The 19,922-nt window shown below is 45.0% G+C and overlaps 1 protein-coding gene across 2 annotated transcripts in view; it reads left to right on the forward strand.

Annotated features, from left to right (window-relative positions):
• Positions 1-19,922, forward strand: part of GALK2 (galactokinase 2) — a gene marked incomplete at its 3' end in the record, with an annotated part of 67,645 nt that overhangs the window by 4,236 nt on the left and 43,487 nt on the right. For both annotated transcript variants that reach the window (XR_014002006.1, XM_081170056.1), the window contains exons 3-5: positions 1,477-1,600; positions 5,743-5,833; positions 14,722-14,868. Coding sequence is in view for 1 of the 2 variants with exons in the window: in XM_081170056.1 (XP_081026182.1) it covers positions 1,477-1,600; positions 5,743-5,833; positions 14,722-14,868 (362 nt within the window). The remainder of the gene's footprint in view (positions 1-1,476; positions 1,601-5,742; positions 5,834-14,721; positions 14,869-19,922) is intronic.

The following is a 19,922-nucleotide window of genomic DNA, read 5'->3' on the forward strand; positions in this document are numbered from 1 at the left end:
AAATGTGTGTGCATCCTATGGAGCGAATGCAGGCTCCTTGGCTTAAGTGATAGCAACGCAAAGCCTCCGAAGTGCAGTGGGAACGCTCCCTCCGCGCTCCGGAGGCTTTGCGTTGCTTTCGCTGAAGCCTGAGATCAAGAGGGGTCAGTGCACACCGACCCCTCTCACTCTCCAGGCTTCAGGGATAGCCGCCTGAAGCCTTTGGAGCGCAGTGCGAGTTCCCGCTGCACTCCAAAGTCTTCAGGTTACTTTCACTGAAGCCAGGAGAGCAAGACTCTCCTGGCTTCAGCAGAGAGGGAGAGCTGCGCAGCGCCCCTTCAGCCAAGCGGGAGGAGAAGTGGAAGGGGCTCCGTTTCTCCTGCCGCTTCGCTGAAGGGGCGCTGAGCAGAGAGGGGGAGAATTTTTTTCCCCTTCTTCTCCGCCTCTAAAACAAGGTGCGTCCTATAGAGCGAAAAATACGGTATGTGCTCTGCCACTGAGATGCATTGAGAACGTTTCTTTTTTCATCTGATTTTGGCTTGTTCTCACTAATCATAGTTTAAACAAACCACTGTTTCCTCAGTTAGGATGTCACGGTGAACTACTGTTTTTTAAACATCCGAAACATACATTTCTGATTTCTTTGTGTGCATGAGGAGTGGGGAGGGGGAGACTGTGTGAGGAGACAATGTGTGCAGTTTGTTAGTGTCATAATAGGAAATAATTGTTTCCCATTACATCTGAACTGGACCAGTATATACCGTATTTTTCGCTCTATAACACGCACCCGACCATAACACGCACATAGTTTTTAGAGGAGGAAAACAAGAAAAAAAATATTCTAAACGAAACAGTGGATGTATGATTTTTGTGGTTCATGCTGTGGCCACAGACATGTGATCTGACGGTGAGTTTGGGGTAGCCCAATGCAAAAATCCTGAGGATCCATGTGGATCCATGCTTTGAAACCACGTTTTTGCACCACTGCGGCCCCAGGCAATAGTGGGTGTGTGATTTTTTTGGTGCAAGCGGTAGCCATGGACATGCTATGTGATCTGATGGTGAATCTGGGGTGACCCAGTCCAAAAATCCTGAGGATCCATGTGGATCCATGCATTGTAACCAGGCTCTCTGTCCCTCTATTCTCCCCCCTAAGCAGCTCTTCTCCCACTTTGCTGTTTCAAAGTGAGCAAAGCAAGCCACGGAGGAGGGAAGGAAGGGGAACCATGAATCCTCTGCTCACGACTGCAGCAGATCCCCCCGCCATCCGTAGGCATTCGCTCCATAACACGCACAGACATTTCCCCTTACTTTCTAGGAGGAAAAAAGTGAGTGTTATGGAGCAAAAAATACGGTAAATTATATACCCCAGTATATTTGATAGAATTTCTCTGGCTTGTGTAAAAACTATCCTTCTTTTAAAAGGGATTATTCTGCTGTTGTTGATGCATTCCAGACCATTTTAAAACACCGTTAATATTCTTTTTTGTTTGGTAGGTGAACATATAGACTATTGTGGATATGCTGTGCTCCCAATGGCCATAGAGCAAGATATACTTATAGCTGCTGAACCTCTAAACACTCCAGCTATCCATCTGGCCAATACAAACCCTTTGTACTCGTAAGTGTTCTCGTTATTTCAATTATTGTTGCTGTTACGATTATACCTAAAGTTTCCTAGGCACTGTACAATGATTAAAAAGCAAGATACCCAATGCCTTCAAGCCTGCATTCTGATAGACACAGTATCAAGAAAAATGGGATGGGAAAGGAACAAAAAAGAAGCAAATTTGGACATGCAAATATTTCATGGCAAGGTAGAAGGGCTATTCTAGGAGCAAGTGTCCAAGTTACAGGAGATTGGACATCAGCAAAGTGCTCACCAATGAGGACAGGATTACAGATGCAGCACAGTCCAAACAAACCAAGGTCAAGAACAGAGGATCAGTCTAGCCCTGTGGATAGCTCAGTCGGTAGCGCATGAGACTCTTAATCTCAGGGTTGTGGGTTTGAACCCCACGTTGGGCAAATGATTGCAGGGGAATGAATGAGGAGGGAGAAAGGTTGTTTTCTGCTGCTCCAGAGAAGCGGACACGGAGCAATGGATCCAAACTACAAGAAAGAAGATTCCACCTAAACATTAGGAAGAACTTCCTGACAGTAAGAGCTGTTTGACAGTGGAATTTGCTGCCAAGGAGTGTGGTGGAGTCTCCTTCTTTGGAGGTCTTTAGGCAGAGGCTTGACAACCATATGTCAGGAGTGCTCTGATGGTGTTTCCTGCTTGGCAGGGGGTTGGACTCGATGGCCCTTGTGGTCTCTTCCAACTCTATGATTCTATGATTCTATGATTCTATGAATGATCTTCATGCTCCCTTCCAACTCTATAACTCTATGATTCTATGACACAGGGACATCTGTACTGTACATTTAAAACAGTACAATACTACTCTAAATGATCATGTCACCTAACAACTTTTGGCACCCTTAACAAAGTACACTCTATTTAGGGGAAGCTATGACTGTTTAAAGTCATGCTTTAAATATTGCTTTAAATGTATAATACAGTCAAAGACCAATCTACCAGGCCAAGGTCAATATCACAGGGAAGTGATATTGGTATAATTCTGCAAGTCTATAAAACTTGACCCAGGAACTGGGAGCCAGAGAACTCTGGTGTTTCTAGCAACTGGAAGATTCAAGAGGGAGGTCTTGTATACAGTGGTACCTCGGGTTACAGATGCTTCAGGTTACATACACTTCAGGTTACAGACTCCGCTAACCCAGAAATAGTACCACGGGTTAAGAACTTTGCTTCAGGATAAGAACAGAAATTGCGCGGCGGTGGCAGGAGGCCCCATTAGCTAAAGTGGTGCTTCAGGTTAAGAACAGTTTCAGGTTAATAACGGACCTCCGGAATGAATTAAGTTCTTAACCTGAGGTACCACTGTACCTCCTAAACACAACCCTAACCACAGCTGCTGGCAGTGAACGATTATACAATAATTACACAATTATACAATAATAATAATTAGGGATACATTGTAATGATCAGTGCAGCGATCCATGGGGTGCCTTTCAGCTAGATCTGCTATATTCTGTGTGTGTATGTACATGAGCAAATTATTTGTAGTGCTCTAAGAAGAGGAAGAAGAGTTTGCATTTGATATCCCGCTTTATCACTACCAGAAGGAGTCTCAAAGCGGCTAACATTCTCCTTTCCCTTCCTCCCCCACAACAAACACTCTGTGAGGTGAGTGGGGCTGAGAGACTTCAAAGAAGTGTGACTGGCCCAAGGTCACCCAGCAGCTGCATGTGGAGGAGCGGAGACGCTAACCCGGTTCCCCAGATTACGAGACTACCGCTCTTAACCACTACACCACACTGGCTCTCTAATACTTTCTTTCAAAGTGACTTGTGTTTTCCTTGTATGTAACAGAATTTGCACACCTTTCTCTTGAAATGGAAGCACCTTATGTCTTAAGTGTTCCTAAATGCTTGGCAGGGGATGTAGTTTGAGGAAAACTGCCTCGTGGGCCAAATTTGGCTCATGGGCTGGAGGTTCCCGACCCTTGTCTTACAACATAATACAGTACAGAGGACCAACCTACACCTAAGTGAGATCTCCTCTTGGGCTATTTTGGTTGTCTGTACAAGTCAAATTATTATTCTAAAAATCAGAATGGAGTCTTTATTCATAACACTGGATTTTAAAATTCTCTGCACCTGAATTGCAGAAAAGATGCCTCAGACAACTCCATAATAAGATTATTGTGTTGATAATTTCCAGGGCAGAATGAAAGTGTCAATTTTCTGTTCTTTGCAAAGAGTTTCCCCATTTACTGGTACTCATTTCTCACAGTTATATTGCATCGTGCCTGGCCGTCTTGTGAGGATGGATGTCTGAATATCATGTGCCAGTTTAGATGCCAACATTTCTTTCAGTCTTTTGGTTTGAAAAGGCTGCAAATAATTTCAGTGGCCTGCACACCCAACTTGTAACATTTAATTCCGTGGGGCAGTCAGCGATACCATATAATTATCCCTGATTTGTTTATTGTTTGGTTTTTGAGCTTTTAAAAGAAAGGCATGCACAGAGGAAACACGATCCCTGTTTATTTGGAGGGAGGAGAGAAAAGGGGAAGCAGCAGACTGCATATTTATATTCTAGGGCAAACAATGAGAACTTGTAGCACAAAGAGTGATTTCTATCAACAGTAACTTCTCCTTTTTGTGGTATTATTCATCTGAATTGCCTGATGAATTTTAAGAAAACATGGAAACAAGTCTGGTTTGTAAAATAGACCTTAGGGTCTGCCTGGATGCTCTTTTTTTCCTACCTAGATTAGTTATACCATGTCCAGTCCCTACAGAACATTTGTTTGCGGGAAGGTTATACAACAGTGAGCATTCATCCTGATATGCTTGTGCACTGTTATGCATCTTCTCATTAATCATTCCTTTGCCCCATGCTTTTCAGTGCATTTCACTGACACTTTCCAAACCACAGAACCTGATCCTTTTTAAAAAGTGGATTGGTTTTTCAGCACAAGGGCCACATCCTTTTTTGGAGAACCTTCCAGGGGCCACATGCCCCTTGGTGGCATACCCCTCAACCCTCAATTCAGGCAACCAAGAAGCATGATCAGAGTTCTAGGACAGGCATAGGCAAACTCGGCCCTCCATATGTTTTTGGGACTACAACTCCCATCTTCCCTAGCTAACAGGACCAGTGGTCAGGGGTGATGGGAGTTGTAGTCCCAAAACATCTGGAGGGCCGAGTTTGCCTATGCCTGTTCTAGGACACACTGCAACCAGGGGAGAACAGGCGGATGCAAAGCAGGGCTGGTATATTCTGTTACTGGGGCATTGCCTCTCTCTCAGTCACACCCCCCACCCAATCTGTCTACCTTAACCTTAGCTAAAACCACTCCAGGGGTTGGAACAGCCTGCCAGCATTCTCTTCATTAGCCCCTGTACAGGCATAGGCAAACTCCAGCCCTCCAGATGTTTGGGACTACAATTCCCAACATCCCTAGCTAACAGGACCAGTGGTCAGGGATGATGGAAATGGTAGAACTCAGTAGGAAAGAGGATGGGGGTCAAAGCCAGAATTCGTTGGCTCTTCCTTTCATTGGCTCTGACTCCCACAATGGCCAGGCTCTCTGCTCTCTGCTCTACCAGCCCTAGTGGGCACTAGTCACCCTGGGTGTTGCTCAGGAAGGTGTGTTGGCCAAGGAGACTCCAGACCGACCGACCGACCAAGAGAGCTGCATTTGGCCGCTGGGCCTGAAGGTCTCCATCCCCACACTAGGGCAGTTCCGTTGAGCAAAACTATATGTTTTCAACAAAATAGTATTCCACAAAACAGATAATCTGGAGGTGCCCTCTGTCTCTCAGAGTACATGGTGTGAGGTACCCCAAATTGGGAGTCCATGGGATGAACATGAATGCAGATTAGGCATGCTTTACCACTCCACCTGGTGACAAGAGCAGGAAGGGTGTTAGAAAGCTGAGCTGGCACAAACCTGTGGCCTGCTCCCGATCTCTCTCTGGCCAGCATCTTGAGAGGCAGAGTGGGGTGAGATGAAGAAATAATGTTTGACAGGCCCTTGGCAAAAACCTTTGGCAAAAAAAGAGAAAAGAATATGTTGCTCTTTAGCCAGCAGATGGCAGCAGCAGGTCATTTATATTTTTAAAAGCACTAAGCCTACATTTATAGTTTCATGGACTTTTAATTTTTCCCTGTATGTTTATATTTTCCAGGGATTTTACTACAAATGCCAACAACATTCAAATTAATCAAACGGAACCTTTGTGGCACAACTACTTTCTGTGTGGAGTCAAAGGAATTGAGGTAAAACAAATTCAGTATGCATCATTGTAGTAAGTTAATTTTTTAAATTAAAAATGTATTGGGTATGTGCATCATTTAAAGTGGTTTAAAAAAACCCCACACAATATAAAAACATATTAATTTAATCATTTAAAATGCATTATAGTTAGATTTATTTACAGATAAAGCACCATGGCTACAAAACACTTTCAAAATTTATGGTCTCTTGTTTCAAGTTTTCAGGCATTAAAATGTTTCTCCTTGCTGTGAGTTTTTGAAAGATTTTTTCAGAGCTCCAGGAGTAGAGTAGATTAATAAAAGTGTGACATAGGAATATGATAAACATTTCAATGATGATGATGATGATGATGATGATGATAATAATAATAATAATAATAATAATAATAATAATAATAATAATAATAATAATAATAATTTATTTATACCCCGCCCATCTGGCTGAGTTTCCCCAGCCACTCTGGATGGCTCCCAATCAAATGTTAAAAACAGTACAGCATTAAATATTAAAAAGTTCCCTAAAGAGGGCTGCCTTCAGATGTCTTGGATAGCTGCTTATTTCCTTCACATCAGAAGGGAGGGTGTTCCACAAATTTTAACTCAACATTATAAACTGGAAATCCTGGGTTAACCCACTGAAATTAGTGAAATTACAGGTGGGCAGAGTTGGGGAGTGGGGGCTCATAACCATATTTACTTGCAGAAATGCCCTGTACCAGGGACAGGAACTCTTTTTCGGCCTGAGGGTTACATTTACTCATAGACAAGTATCATTAAGGGACTTTCACCCTGATCCCCAGTTGGATAGAAGTGCCTGCTTATAGCTCACCGCTTGGTTCTGGCCTTGAAAAATCAATCTTCCTCCTCTACCTTTCCCCTCTACTCGCCGTTCCTTGTGTGCCTTGTCATTTTGGTTGTGAGCCTAATGTTAGGGTCTCTCTGCTTTGGGAGACAATAATTGTCTAAAAAGTAAGATAAAAATACAGTAGGAAAATGGCATATACTGTACTTGAGTTAAACAGCATTTAGTTAAATGAAGCCGCATGCAACTATATTCAAGGGCTTGCAAATCAGCCAGTGATTTATTGCAAAACCACATTCTATCAGGTAACCTGTATAGGGGCCCGGAGAGACAGTAAACTCCAGATTGTTTCCTGGCTCCAAGGGGGAAATAAAATTTGGGGGGGGGAGATTTGTGCATGCCGAACAGAGTTCCCTATAAAGAAGGTGATGCATATAAAACGTTAAAAAGAAAGTAAGTGCAAACACAGCAAAACCCCTTAAGCAAAACATTATTCAGCTGGAAGTTGCAAGAGAACCCAAGGACATAAATGTGTTTATATTAAAGTGAACATACTATCCTTTTGGAAGAGAAGTGCTGCAAAGCTTGGTAAAATCCACGTTCAGTTCTGAAACTGGAGTCAGGCACCCTCCTCTTCTCCCCCACCCTCCCAATGTTAAACATTGCGTGATAGGTTTGCAAGTGTGATCCCCTTTCAAGGCAATTCTGCCGATGAGTTCCTAGTTAAATATATGACTTAGATTTCTCCCCTGCCTCTCAGTCTTGTCTTCTGATGTTCTGTGTGGAAGTGGTTGGCGGCGACAGTGCTTCAGCTAATAGTTTGTTTGTGTGTCTAAGAAAGGGAATTTTTATGTGGGTCATTTGTGGTGGTGATTAGGACGTGTTGAACTAGAGCTATTTTCTGTGGGTGCTGCAAGAATTCCGCAAGAACTGTCTAATACTGGAATGATGTCAGGGTGTGGGGGAGGATAACGTTTTAAAGTAAATCAGACTTTGCAGAGATCACAAACTTTCTCTTGGAAATCCTCACCTTTAGTTACAAGTTTATAAGAGCATGTGAATCTTACTTTGCTGGACCAGATCACCATTCTGTTTCATTCAGGTCTGGGTCTGTTTGTTTTTGAAGGGGACAAACAGGCTACCCTTGGTGGGTAGGCCTGGGCGATATATCACTATATCGCCCAGCACCGGTATGAGGAGGCAGACTGTGATGTCGGCTTCACTCAGCGGTATATCCCTGGTGAAGCCACCACCACTCTGAGTCCCTCTGCTATCAGTGTCTGCTAAGAGTTCCTTCCTCCAGCGAGCTTTGCTAGCAGAGGGACTCAAGAGCAGCGGCAGTTTCACCAGTGATATATTGCTCAGTGAAACCACCATCGCACTCTCCCCTAAGACGATGCAGAGGGAGAAACAAGATATAGCCTCGAGGCACCGTGAGCCGGCGGCGGGATGGGGGCTCTGTGATACTGTGAGGAAACTGGCGCTCCCTGTGAGCGGCAGGAGCGCTGGGGCTGTCTCAGATGGGGAGGGAAAACAGGCAAGCCCCACTCGCAATATACTGCTGGCTGAAGGCGTCATTGTCCTCTGGCCCTCAAACCAGTCCTGGACAATGTATTGATACATCGCCCAGGCCGCAGCCTCCTCCTCCTCCTCCTCTTCTTCTTCTTCTTCATTTGTACCTTGCCCATCTGACTGGGTTACTCCAGCCACTCTGGGTGGTTTTCAACATATATAAAAACATAACAGAACATTAAACATTGAAAAGCTTTGCTAGACATGATTTATATGCCCCCGGTCTAGATCGCAAGTGGTGCAATGCACCGGCCCCACCACCTGGTGATGTGGGCTCACAGCTCCCATGTTTTTGCTGGCCGCTGCATTGGGCAAGCCTCAGCAGTGGTGGTGGTAGTAGTTATGGCAGTGGGTCCAGTGAGAGTGGGCCCTTACAGTTGCTCCAGCAGTTGCTCCTGCTAACAGCAGGTGCTGGTAAACAGTTGATGAAGATGGCCGCTATCTCTGTTTTTCCTCAGCATATGAAACCTCTGAGCATGGGGGTTCCACTTAGCTACCATGGTAATAACCACTGCTAGACCTGCCTTCCAGGTCTAGTAATAACCACTGCTAGACCTGCCTTCCATGGTAATAACCACTGCTAGACCTTTTCCCCTGTTCCTTTTAGACTGAAACCCTAACCATACTTGGAGCCTCAGCTTCAGGATCTGTCCTTCCAGTGAGCACTCAGGGCTGATTTCCTTCAGAATGGATAGGTTTGATCTTCTTGCAGTCCATGGGACTCTCAAGAGTCTCCTCCAGCACCAGAATTCAAAAGCATCAATTCTTCAGCAATCAGCCTTCTTTATGGTCCAGCTCTCACTTCCATACATCACTACTGGGAAAACCATAGCTTTTACTATACGGACCTTTGTTGGCAAGGTGATGTCTCTATGGAATAAACCCCTTTAAATGCAACGAGGCTGCAATCCAATGCATTTACTTGGGAGGTAGGCTGTGTGTGTGTGTGTGTGTGTGTGCGTGCGCATGTGCTGCAGCCCTGCCCACTGCCATTGTATACCTCCTCCATTACCCTTGAGAAAATGCACCTGCCCAAGGAAAACTAGTTCTTCACCTCTGCTGAATAGGCTTGGCCACTGTTAGCCAAATGTTCTTGAACAAAGTTTAGGAATGTAGAAAGCTGCCTTAGACTGTGTCAGACCCTTGCTCCATCTAGCTCAGTATTGTCCTAAAAACTGAAATCAGCAAAACATCTCCCTACATATATATGTAGATGCTGGGGATTGAACTTGGGGCCTTCTGCAAAGCAGATGCTCTACCAGTGAGCTATGGTCCATCTGAATGTTATATAATTTACAGTACATTTCCAAGCACAATTCAAAGTGTTGGTGCTGACCTTTAAAGCCCTCGACAACCTCGGCCCAGTATACCTTAAAAAGCGTCTCCACGCCCATCGTCCATCCCAGACACTAAGGTCCAGCTCCGAGGGCCTTCTGGCAGCTCCATCACTGCGAGAAGTGAAGCTACAGGGAACCAGGCAGAGGGCCTTCTTGGTAGTGGCACCCACCCTGTGGAACGCCCTCCCATCAGATGTCAAGGAAATAAACAACTACCTGACTTTTAGAAGACAACTGAAGGCAGCCCTGTTTAGGGAAGTTTTTAATGCTTGATTTTTATTCAGTTTTTTTATATTCTGTTGGGTGCCGCCCAGAGTGGCTGGGGAGGCTTGGCCAGATGGGCGGGGTATAAATAAAATTATTATTATTATTATTATTATTATTATTATTATTATTATTATTACAAAACAGTAAATAATGGCCAAAGTCTTCCATTCCTCTCAGTACAGCCAATTTTCATAGCTAATTTCCCCCCGTCTTCCTTAAAGAACCACAATGGACTGCAGTCCCAAGGATGCTAAAGAGTATCTCAGCCTGTGATCCAGGAGAGATACTAAAATAGTCAGGCCAATTCATCCACTCACTGAAATTTGTAAAGCCTTGGGCAAAAGTTAAGTTGTTTAGTACTATATCATTTATCCATTTCGCCTTTCCAATATGTTTTTCTTAATTTAATATTTCTTGTCAGGATAAGCCAGACCACCTACCAAACACAAAGCAAATAGATACATGGAAAAGGAACTCACAGTGTGCTTTAGTAGAACTTTTTTTTTCCAGTCAAGGGCCACATTCCCTCTGGACTAATTTTTTGAGGGCCACATTCTGGTGGAGAACCTGAAGTGGCCAGAGCCCCATATTTTACTCTCTCCTTTTCCAACACCCCTTTCTCTCTTCTTGTCTTCCCTGATCCATGGACTGCAAAAAGAGGAGCAGATTTCTGTTGCCAAAAGTCTGAACCGATTGCTCCCAAAACCTCAGGCAACCCAAGATCCTGGAAATTTGTCTTAAATTGTCGGTAAGGCACCATGCCTGTGTCATATGTGATTGGCCAAAATAATTTCTGTTCCATCTGCAGTGGAAATGTGAAAAAATCTGATGCTTTTTCCTAGGAATCGGAAATATTTCAGCCTTCTTCAGAGCAAGTGTTTATGGCTCCCAAAAATGAGAGGCCAGGAATTTAAAAGATTTCTTCGCCAGGTCTTCTTTCATCTCCCAGAAGGAGAGATTCCTAGGAAGCAAGGGGTGGGGGGGGGGAGAGAAAATAATAATAATTGGAAAAAATGGAGAAGCGATTGCTTCATTCGCCAGTATGATTGCAAAACATGGAAAGAAAAAGACACACAATTGCTAACTGGGATGTTGCAAGTGGTGATGGATGTGTGTTATTTTGCTATTTGCTTTCTGACTGAAGAGCGACATGTACAAAAAAGGGATTTCCATGCTCCTGCAATCTCCCATTTACTGTAGCCTGGGAAGCAGCTCATTTGATGCATTTGATCGCATCACAAGACGAATGCCTCGCAAGACAAAAAACTCCCTAGACGAAAGGGTTTTTCGTTTTTTGAGCTGCTTTGCAAGACGATTTTCCTTGTGGGCTTGCTTCGCAAGACGGAAACGTCTTGCAAGTTTGTTTCCTTTTTCTTAACACCGTTAATGCAGTTGCGACTTGACTTCGAGGAGCAACTCATAGAACACGGTGTGGTAGCCTTTTTTGAGGTTTTGAAAGACTTTGGTGATTTTTGAAGCTTTTCCAAAACTTTCCCGACACCGTGCTTCGCAAGACGAAAAAAATCGCAAGACGACAAAACTCACGGAACGAATTAATTTCGTCTTGCGAGGCACCACTGTACTCCTTTGTAGGGCCACTGAAACTGCTACTTCTCACTGGACCCGATAGTCTCAGCAGGGCTAAATTAACCAAAGAATTTAACTTGGTCAACAGCCCAACTCCATCTACTGTTTGCCATTAACAGCCTCTGAGAGACTGTTCATTCATTGCATCACTGTGCAAATGTACAATTGGCTGCATCATACAGAATGTAGCATCCACAAGTCTGTTTCCATTTCCAAAAAACCCATCCCGTTTTTTTAGTTTTTATTGCCCTGTGGAAGTGCCAGTCACTTCACTTCGGAAGCCCATGTCAGCAGAACTTTCTTCAAAAAAAAAATATGGATAAAACTGCCCTCAGATCTTCAGATGAAGGGCAGTATACAAACTTAATAAATGATAATTACAAAAATAAAGCCAAGCTGTTAGAAATTAAATGGAAAACATGGACGTTTGTGCCTACCACTGTATGTGTACCGTATTTTTCGCTCTATAGGACGCACTTTTCCCCCTTCAAAAATGAAGGGGAAATGTGTGTGTGTCCTATGGAGCGAAGACGCCATAGCCCCGCGACCCTCTCCCGGGTGGAGAGGTGACGCGCGGCTATGGCAGGAACCTCTACAGCCCCGTGTCACCTCTCCAGCCGGGAGAGCGCGTGCGCGGGGCTAAAGCAGCCCCCCGCGACCCTCTCCCGGCTGGAGAGGTGACGCGCGGCTATGGCAGAAGCCTCTCCGCTGCGCTTTTCCGCTGCTCCCTGACCTGCTCTTTGGGGCTGGTGGTGGGCTTCCCCCCGCCAGCCCCAAAGAGCAGGTCGAAAGGAACCTGAAGCCTGGAGAGCGAGAGGGGTCAGTGCACACCGACCCCTCTCGCTCTCCAGGCTTCCAAGGTAGCCTGTTTTAGAGCGGCACCTTGTTTTAGAGCGGGAAAACAAGAGGGGGAAAGTTCTCCCCCTCTCTGTGCAGCGCCTCCTGCCGCTTCACTGAAGGGGTGCTGGGCAGAGAGGGGGAGATTTTTTTTTTCTTGTTCTCCCCCCTCTAAAACAAAGTGCGTCCTATTGTCCGGTGCATCCTATGGTGCGAAAAATACGGTATATATAGCATGACATTCACATAGCATGACAAATTTCAGTGGAGCAATTCTATGCATAGGTCTGTTTCTTGGTGCAAGATGTTTTGAAGACATCTTATTTTTAAACAACTTGAAAGAGTCTTAACAGTGGAAGAAATATTCAAAGCATACCAGTTTGTTCTAAAGACACTGATTTGCTAGTTGTCATCAAAAGCAAAGCAACTTCAAATAAATTCTGCCAATAATTTTTTTGCTGGGGAAAATCAGATGTACCATTAAAAGTGTTTTTTATGTGCTGTGTTCTGTCCAGTTAGTAGTGAGAATTCTAAATGCCTGGCCACAATTCCCTACCTCTGTGATAATATCTGATATTTATTAATACTTTCTCCATCTGTACCAACAAGAATAATATATTTGATATCTATTTGACTTGAAGGCACTGGCATCCCATTTGGCATCTGGTCTAACTCATAAAACTTCCACTTGGCTAAAACAGGTCTTTGATTGACAATATGTGGACTTTGGGGGAAATTGTTAACATATTTTAGCTTATGAGGTTGCTGGCCCAGTAGCTCGTCTGCTGATCTTGTACTAGGAGTCTGGGAGTTAGAATGATTATTTTCTATGGTAAGCCACAGACCACTTAAGATGGCTTTGTCCCACTGTAGAAAAATGGAACTGTCTATGTACAACAATTTCAGTAAAAACCGGCCATCTTTTCAAAGCCCAATATTGAAATTTCTTACTGAAGTAAAAGTGGTTTGCAGAGCATTCTGCACAAGTCTTCATATAAGCAGCACTTTTTATAGACTTACCATGGCTGAATACAGTGATACTTTGGGCCTCTAAATAGCTTCTCTATAACTGAAAAAAAATAATGGGGCAAGGAACAGGTGGATGTGGGTTTTCTTTGGATTTTTCCTTAGCTACTGGTAAGTTGTACTGGCAAACACCTGTTAAGTTCCTATTTCTAGTAAGTTATTTGAGGTAGCGGGAAAGAGGGGTAGTTGAGCAACATAATATTATTATTATTAATAATAACAATAACATAGAGGAATATCCTGATGTTCTCGCTTAGCAGTGATTTGCCAAGACTGAGCGAGCACACAGAGATTACATTGGCACCCTCTCTCAGCAATGGCTTGCCTATATTGGGAGTAGGAGATCCGAGAGCTTTATGGCAGGCAGTAGGCATGGGACTGGCTCTTTGGGGGGCACTCAGTTCCCAGGACAAGGAAGATTATAGGTAGTGGTGCAGGTATCCTGGCTCAACTGCCTGCAGCAAAGTTAGGGAATCAGTGTCTGTATTCAGTGAGAGCCACACCTATAAAACGAGGCGTCCAGAAGGAGTGAACTGGGCTGTTTTTGCATCTCAATGCATAAATGGAGCACTAAAGTTTTTTGGAAGAAGAGCGGACACAATAAAGCATGGTTAGCATGGTGTTTGGGAGATAACCTGTGTTTTCAAGAAATATTGAGAGTACAGTGGTACCTCGGGTTACAGATGATTCAGGTTACAGATGCTTCAGGTTACAGACTCCACTAACCCAGAAATAGTACCTCGGGTTAAGAACTTTGCTTCAGGATGAGAACAGAAATTGTGCAGCAGCGGCATGGCGGCAGCGGGAGGCCCCATTAGCTAAAGTGGTGCTTCAGGTTAAGAAGTGTTTCAGATTAAGAATGGACCTCCAGAACAAATTAAGTTCTTAACCTGAGGTACCACTATACAGTGGTACCTCGGGTTACATACGCTTCAGATTAAGTATGGACCTCTGGAACGAATTAAGTATTTAACCCGAGGTACCACTGTAACTGGTTTATAGAAGGTATACTTTAACATAACAAGAAATGCTGCCGTAGCAATAGTACCCTTTTAAATGATAAGTTTTAAAGGACTGGCAGTGTCAGCCTTAGCTGTCAACCTATTAAGTGGTTGGGAGTGTGGTGGGGTTGGCAAGGGCAAGGCAAAAGTAGACTATTGTAGTCTCAGCTTTTTGCAGGGATACTACCTGACCCTCTCAGGCCTGCTACTGGCCCAGCATGTTATCTCTAGTTCCCTAGAACTACGTGGTAACTTAAGGGCCGTGTATCGTTAAGCCCCTGGTTCTGGATCCATGGTAGGGTTGGTTCTGGAAATTGCCTTCAAATGTTATGTTTTCCCTGCGGGAAACTATGCCACTCCTGCCCCAGTGTTAATGTAAGAGCCATTCTTTGCTTATTCTATAATGAACATGTGTGCCTGAGCTTATTGATTAATTTTAGTAATTCCCCCCTTGCTGTTTAGGATCATTTCAGTCTTGACAGTCCAAGTGGCATGAATTGCCTTGTAGAAGGAACCATCCCTCCAAGTTCTGGCCTCTCCAGTTCCAGTGCCTTGGTCTGCTGTGCAGGACTTGTGACCCTTATGGCAAATGGGAAGACTCTTCCAAAGGTACCGGACGGAAGGCGGGTTGGGGGGGCGGGGAGTACAATTTGTGAGAGACCATGTTAAAATTCAACATTGTTAAATTTCAGATGTTGTTGGACTGCGACTTCTGTCATCTCTGACCATTGGCCGTTGTGTTTTAACGGCCCCGCAGTGGCTGGGGTGGCCAGTCAGATGCAGAGAATATTAAGAATAAGAATAAGAATGCAGTGCTGGCTGGGGCTAGTGGGAGGTGTAGTCCGAAAAGATCAGGAAGACATCAGGCTGGGGAAGGCTGATTTGTATGAACGATTTAAAAAGAAGCTCAGTATTGTTTTCACAATGACCTGTTGGATAGCTCATTGCAAAATGGAGCAAGTATTGTTGGCCATCTTCTGTCTAGCATGGAAACGCATGTTAAAGGTGCTGTAAAAAGGTAAAGGGACCCCTGACCATTAGGTCCAGTCGTGACCAACTCTGGGGTTGCGGCGCTCATCTTGCTTTATTGGCCGAGGGAGCCGGCGTACAGCTTCCGGGTCATGTGGCCAGCAAGGCTAGGCCACTTCTGGTGAACCAGAGCAGCGTGCAGAAATGCTGTTTACCTTCCCGTCGGAGCAGTACCTATTTATCTACTTGCACTTTGACGTGCTTTTGAACTGCTAGGTTGGCAGGAGCAGGGACCGAGCAACAGGAGCTCACCCTGTCGCGGGGATTTGAACCGCCGACCTTCTGATCGGCAAGTCCTAGGCTCTGTGGTTTAACCCACAGCGCCACCCGCGTCCCTCTGAAAAGGTGCTGTAGGGGGATATATTTTAGCCTAGCCTAAGCCTCCTTACATGGTCTTGTCTTTTGGTCTACTCTTAATAGTTCTGGTAGTTTGATAACAACCAGACAGTATCTGGGGCTGCCTCACGGCATGCAGGAAAAGTAACAAGTGAAGTTCAGCATAGGAAGCTGAATTGCATGCATTGTTCCTAGCAATTGATAGACTCCTAACTGAAGCCTGTTGCCGCAGACCGCACCCAACACCAACTGCAGATGCTTGAATCTGCACTAAGAGCATTTCCTTGCACGTGCAATAACTTGCAAGGAGCCCTTTACTCAGGTGTTGTGCAGCAACATTGGGCTCTCAGGCATGTATTTTGTCAATGACCTGCTGTTTGGGCTTGGACCTTCTGATGTAGATCCTCTTTAGGGCTGGGGATGACTTGACATTCCCCTCTGACTTAGTTGGCAGTTCCACTGCTAGAGATTTGTCAGAAGCCGACCTTGATGTACCTCCAGAGTGACCCCTGGAGGCAAGCCCAGGGAGGCCGCTCCAGGTTCACCAGTGCCAGATTTGAGGTAGGTGGGTTGTCTGCTCACCTGGGATCATCATTCATCAGGAAGCCTGGGTCAGAGCAAGTCAGAGCCCAGCGTGACAGTTTGACATCAGGATTCCAGCAGTAAGGTCACTCCGGTCACTCCCATTCATTGGTCCTGAATGTTTTCCCCTGTTTTCTTTTAAATTAACTATTGGCACCCTTAGGAGCTGTTCTTTGGCAATCCCTAGGAGCTGTTGATGGGTTTCCAAGAGGAGGAAAATATATCTGATATATAACCTGCTCCCCATACTTTAACATAATGAGATTGTGGACAGGGCTTCAGGGATCAAACATTGAAAGTGCTGCATATTTAGTTTGGAAGAAGAACCCACACCTTCTCAAAATATCCTGATCAGAAAAGTATTTTAACCCAAGCTTAGGGTAAGCATAAAAGGTAAAGGTAAAGGTACCCCTGCCCGAACGGGCCAGTCTTGACAGACTCTGGGGTTTGTGCGCCCATCTCACATCTATAGGCCGGGGGCCAGCGCTGTCCGGAGACACTTCCGGGTCACGTGGCCAGCGTGACAAAGCTGCATCTGGCGAGCCAGCGCAGCACACGGAACGCCGTTTACCTTCCCGCTGGTAAGCGGTACCTATTTATCTACTTGCACCCAGGGGTGCTTTCGAACTGCTAGGTTGGCAGGCGCTGGGACCGAGCAGCGGGAGCGCACCCCGCTGCGGGGATTCGAACCGCCGACCTTTCGATCGGCAAGCCCTAGGCGCTGAGGCTTTTACCCACAGCGCCACCCACGTCCCTAGGGTAAGCATACTTAAGTCCTATGTCAGTGTGTTAATGATGCCGATTCAATACGGTTCTCCCTTTTCTGTACACTAAAGAGAATGAAGGAAGACTAAAAACAAAAAGCATTGTGTAGTTAAAACTCACATGAAACATTGACTCTGTTTTATTTTTAAAACAACAAACTTTTGTCTTTTGGAAGTAAATTCAGAAAACAGTTTATGCTGTGTCTGATTAATGTGTTTAGAAATCTGCATCTCCACTTGCCCAGATTTTTTCTTTTTAAAGGTCATGCATGCACAGTGGTTTAGAGAAATCTTGGATACTGTCCAACCAGATACACAGTGCTAACCATTTTCAGCATTGAGGCAATATCTAGCTAACGTCGCATAGTGTTTAAGACAAGCGTGGGGAACTCTCTTCAGACAGAGGTCCGCATACCCACCTGAGCAGCCTTCTGGGGAGGCCATGCCAGTGGTGGGCAGTGGCAGAGGCAACTGTGGGCAAAGCAAATAATGTAAATTGTACCTTTGTGCAAAAGGCTGGTTTCTACACACATTCACACAACCCTCTCTATACTCCATCCAGGCAGCCAAGAGGTGTTGTCAGAGCCAGGCAGAAAAACTCAAGCACGGAATGAAGTAGGGGTGGTGAGGGGTGTGGCTTGGGCAGAGTGGGTGTGGCTGTCACCTGGCAAGAGTCCCATGGACCGTATAGAGCAGGCATAGGCAAACTCTGGCCCTCCAGATGTTTGGGACAACAATTCCCATCATCCTGGCCACTGGTCCTGTTAGCTAGGGATGATGGGAATTGTAGTCCCAAACATCTGGGAGGGCTGGAGTTTGCCTATGCCTGGTATAGAGAATCCTGACTGGCTGCTTTTGCCTCCCAGGCAGGAGGTCTCTCACCCTAGGTTAAGATAGTAAGCTGTGAGGTGGGGAAGTTCAACTTTCATCTCTGCTACAAATTTACTGGGTATCCAAGCCAGTAGACCACTTTAGATGTAACCCTAAAATACGATTTAGTGTTCCACGAGTGAGCCTCAGTCTTTTGCACGCTCCTTCATTCGCTGTGGGGAGGAATTTGGAAGCATCTGCTTTTCAACTCACCAGAGTTCCCTGTTAGGTTCAACGTTGTTAGTTTAAATCAAAGCATGGCCTTCCAGATGTTGAACTACAGCTCCCATTATCCCTGATTACTGGCCATGCTCTCTGGAACTGGTGGGAACTGGGGTCGAACAACATCTGAAGGGCTTCAGTTTCCCCATGCATGGTTTAAACTCTGCTAAGTGAGCAAGCAAAGATAATGGGGGACAAATTCATTTGGTTCATCTTTTAAGGCGAGCTTCCCAAATTTACATTTTGCACACCAATATGCAAACTAAAACACAGCTGTCATTTGCAATTAGCGCTTCTCCAAATTTTGCTGTTCAAATTTCCAACCAAATAATGCGTACAAAAATGTATATATTAGTAAAAGTAATGTACAAAAATGCATTCTGTTAAGGTATTTTGCATTGCAAAAATCACACGCAAAAATGCAACGCAAAATACATATCACATTTGTCAAAACTGTATAAATAGTGCATATGTTGGGAGATATATACACAAAAATGCATATGAATTTCTATATGGATGCTCTTTAAAATACAGAGAGGGAAGAGCATGGAAAGATTCCTCCGATACTCAATATCTCTCAGCCAGAACTTTGTTCTCTACTATGGAAATGACAATACTTGCCTACTTTTCAAAGCTGCTGAAAGAAATATTGAGGACTTACCTGCAATATGCATTTAAAGCAGTGTAGTTCCATTTTAAAGAACCACAGCAAACCACACTTCCCAAGATTCTTTGCAGGAAACTATGATTGTTTAAATAGTGGTATCATAGTGCTTAGATAGATAGATAGATAGATAGATAGATAGATAGTGCAGACAGAGCTTGGGTTGGCTTGCTGGAATAAGAGCCATTAAGCTTGATTCTTGTTAGCTCCTATCAATGGGACAAAGTAAATACAGTGGTGCCTCGCAAGACGAAAAGAATCCGTTCTGTGATTCTCTTCGTCTAGCGGTTTTTTCGTCTTGCGAAGCAAGCCCATTGATGGATTAGCGGATTAGCGCTATTAGCAGCTTTTAGCGGCTTATCGGATCAGCTGATAAGCGGCTTAGCGGCTTAGAAAAAGGGGGGAAAGGGGGGAAAAACCCGCAGGAACTCGCAAGACATTTTCGTCTTGCGAAGCAAGCCCATAGGAGATTCGTTTTGCGAAGCACCTCCAAAACGGAAAACTCTTTCGTCTAGCGAGTTTTCCGTCTTGCGAGGCATTTGTCTTGCGGGGCACCACTGTAGTTTGTAGTAGGTAGAGGAGGGGAGCCATTGCTCCTCACCTCAGACACTGGGGATTCCACTGGTGATTCCCTTTACTTTCCTCCAGGTAACTCTACAGTTGCCAATCACAACAATGCGACAACACTGTGACGAGAAATCTGCCCTCCACTCCTGACCCCAAATGGCCTAGCCTTAACTGACATGGGTCCTGAAGTGGAGGGTTAGTGCCCTGAGTGGCTCCACAATTGAGAGGACCCTCTGCCAAATGCCCCCCACCAGCACCACAGGCATATTTGTTAGTTGCGATAGCAGCATTCTCACTGAACCACCATTTAAAGTTCCCACAATGCTCTAGAGCAGGGATGGCCAACACCATGCCCTCCAGATGTTGTTAGACTGCATCATCCCTGACCATGTTGGTTGAGGCTGATGGACATTGTAGCCCAACAACATCTGGAGAGCACAGCATTGGCTTCCTTTGCCCCAGAGCATTGAAGAAAGTTTAAATGGTAGCTTCCAGATCTAACCATTTGGGGCAAGGTCAGGGTGCTGGGGTCTTGGGAGCTGCTCAGGAATGCTATGAGCCAACACTGGGCCTGTGCTTCTGCGAGCAAAGTCCTTGCAACATACTTATCTCCCCCATCAGTTATGAGG

Source organism: Podarcis bocagei, assembly GCF_964188305.1.
Source record: "Podarcis bocagei genome assembly, chromosome: 14".
Classification (NCBI taxonomy): Eukaryota; Metazoa; Chordata; class Lepidosauria; order Squamata; family Lacertidae; genus Podarcis; species Podarcis bocagei.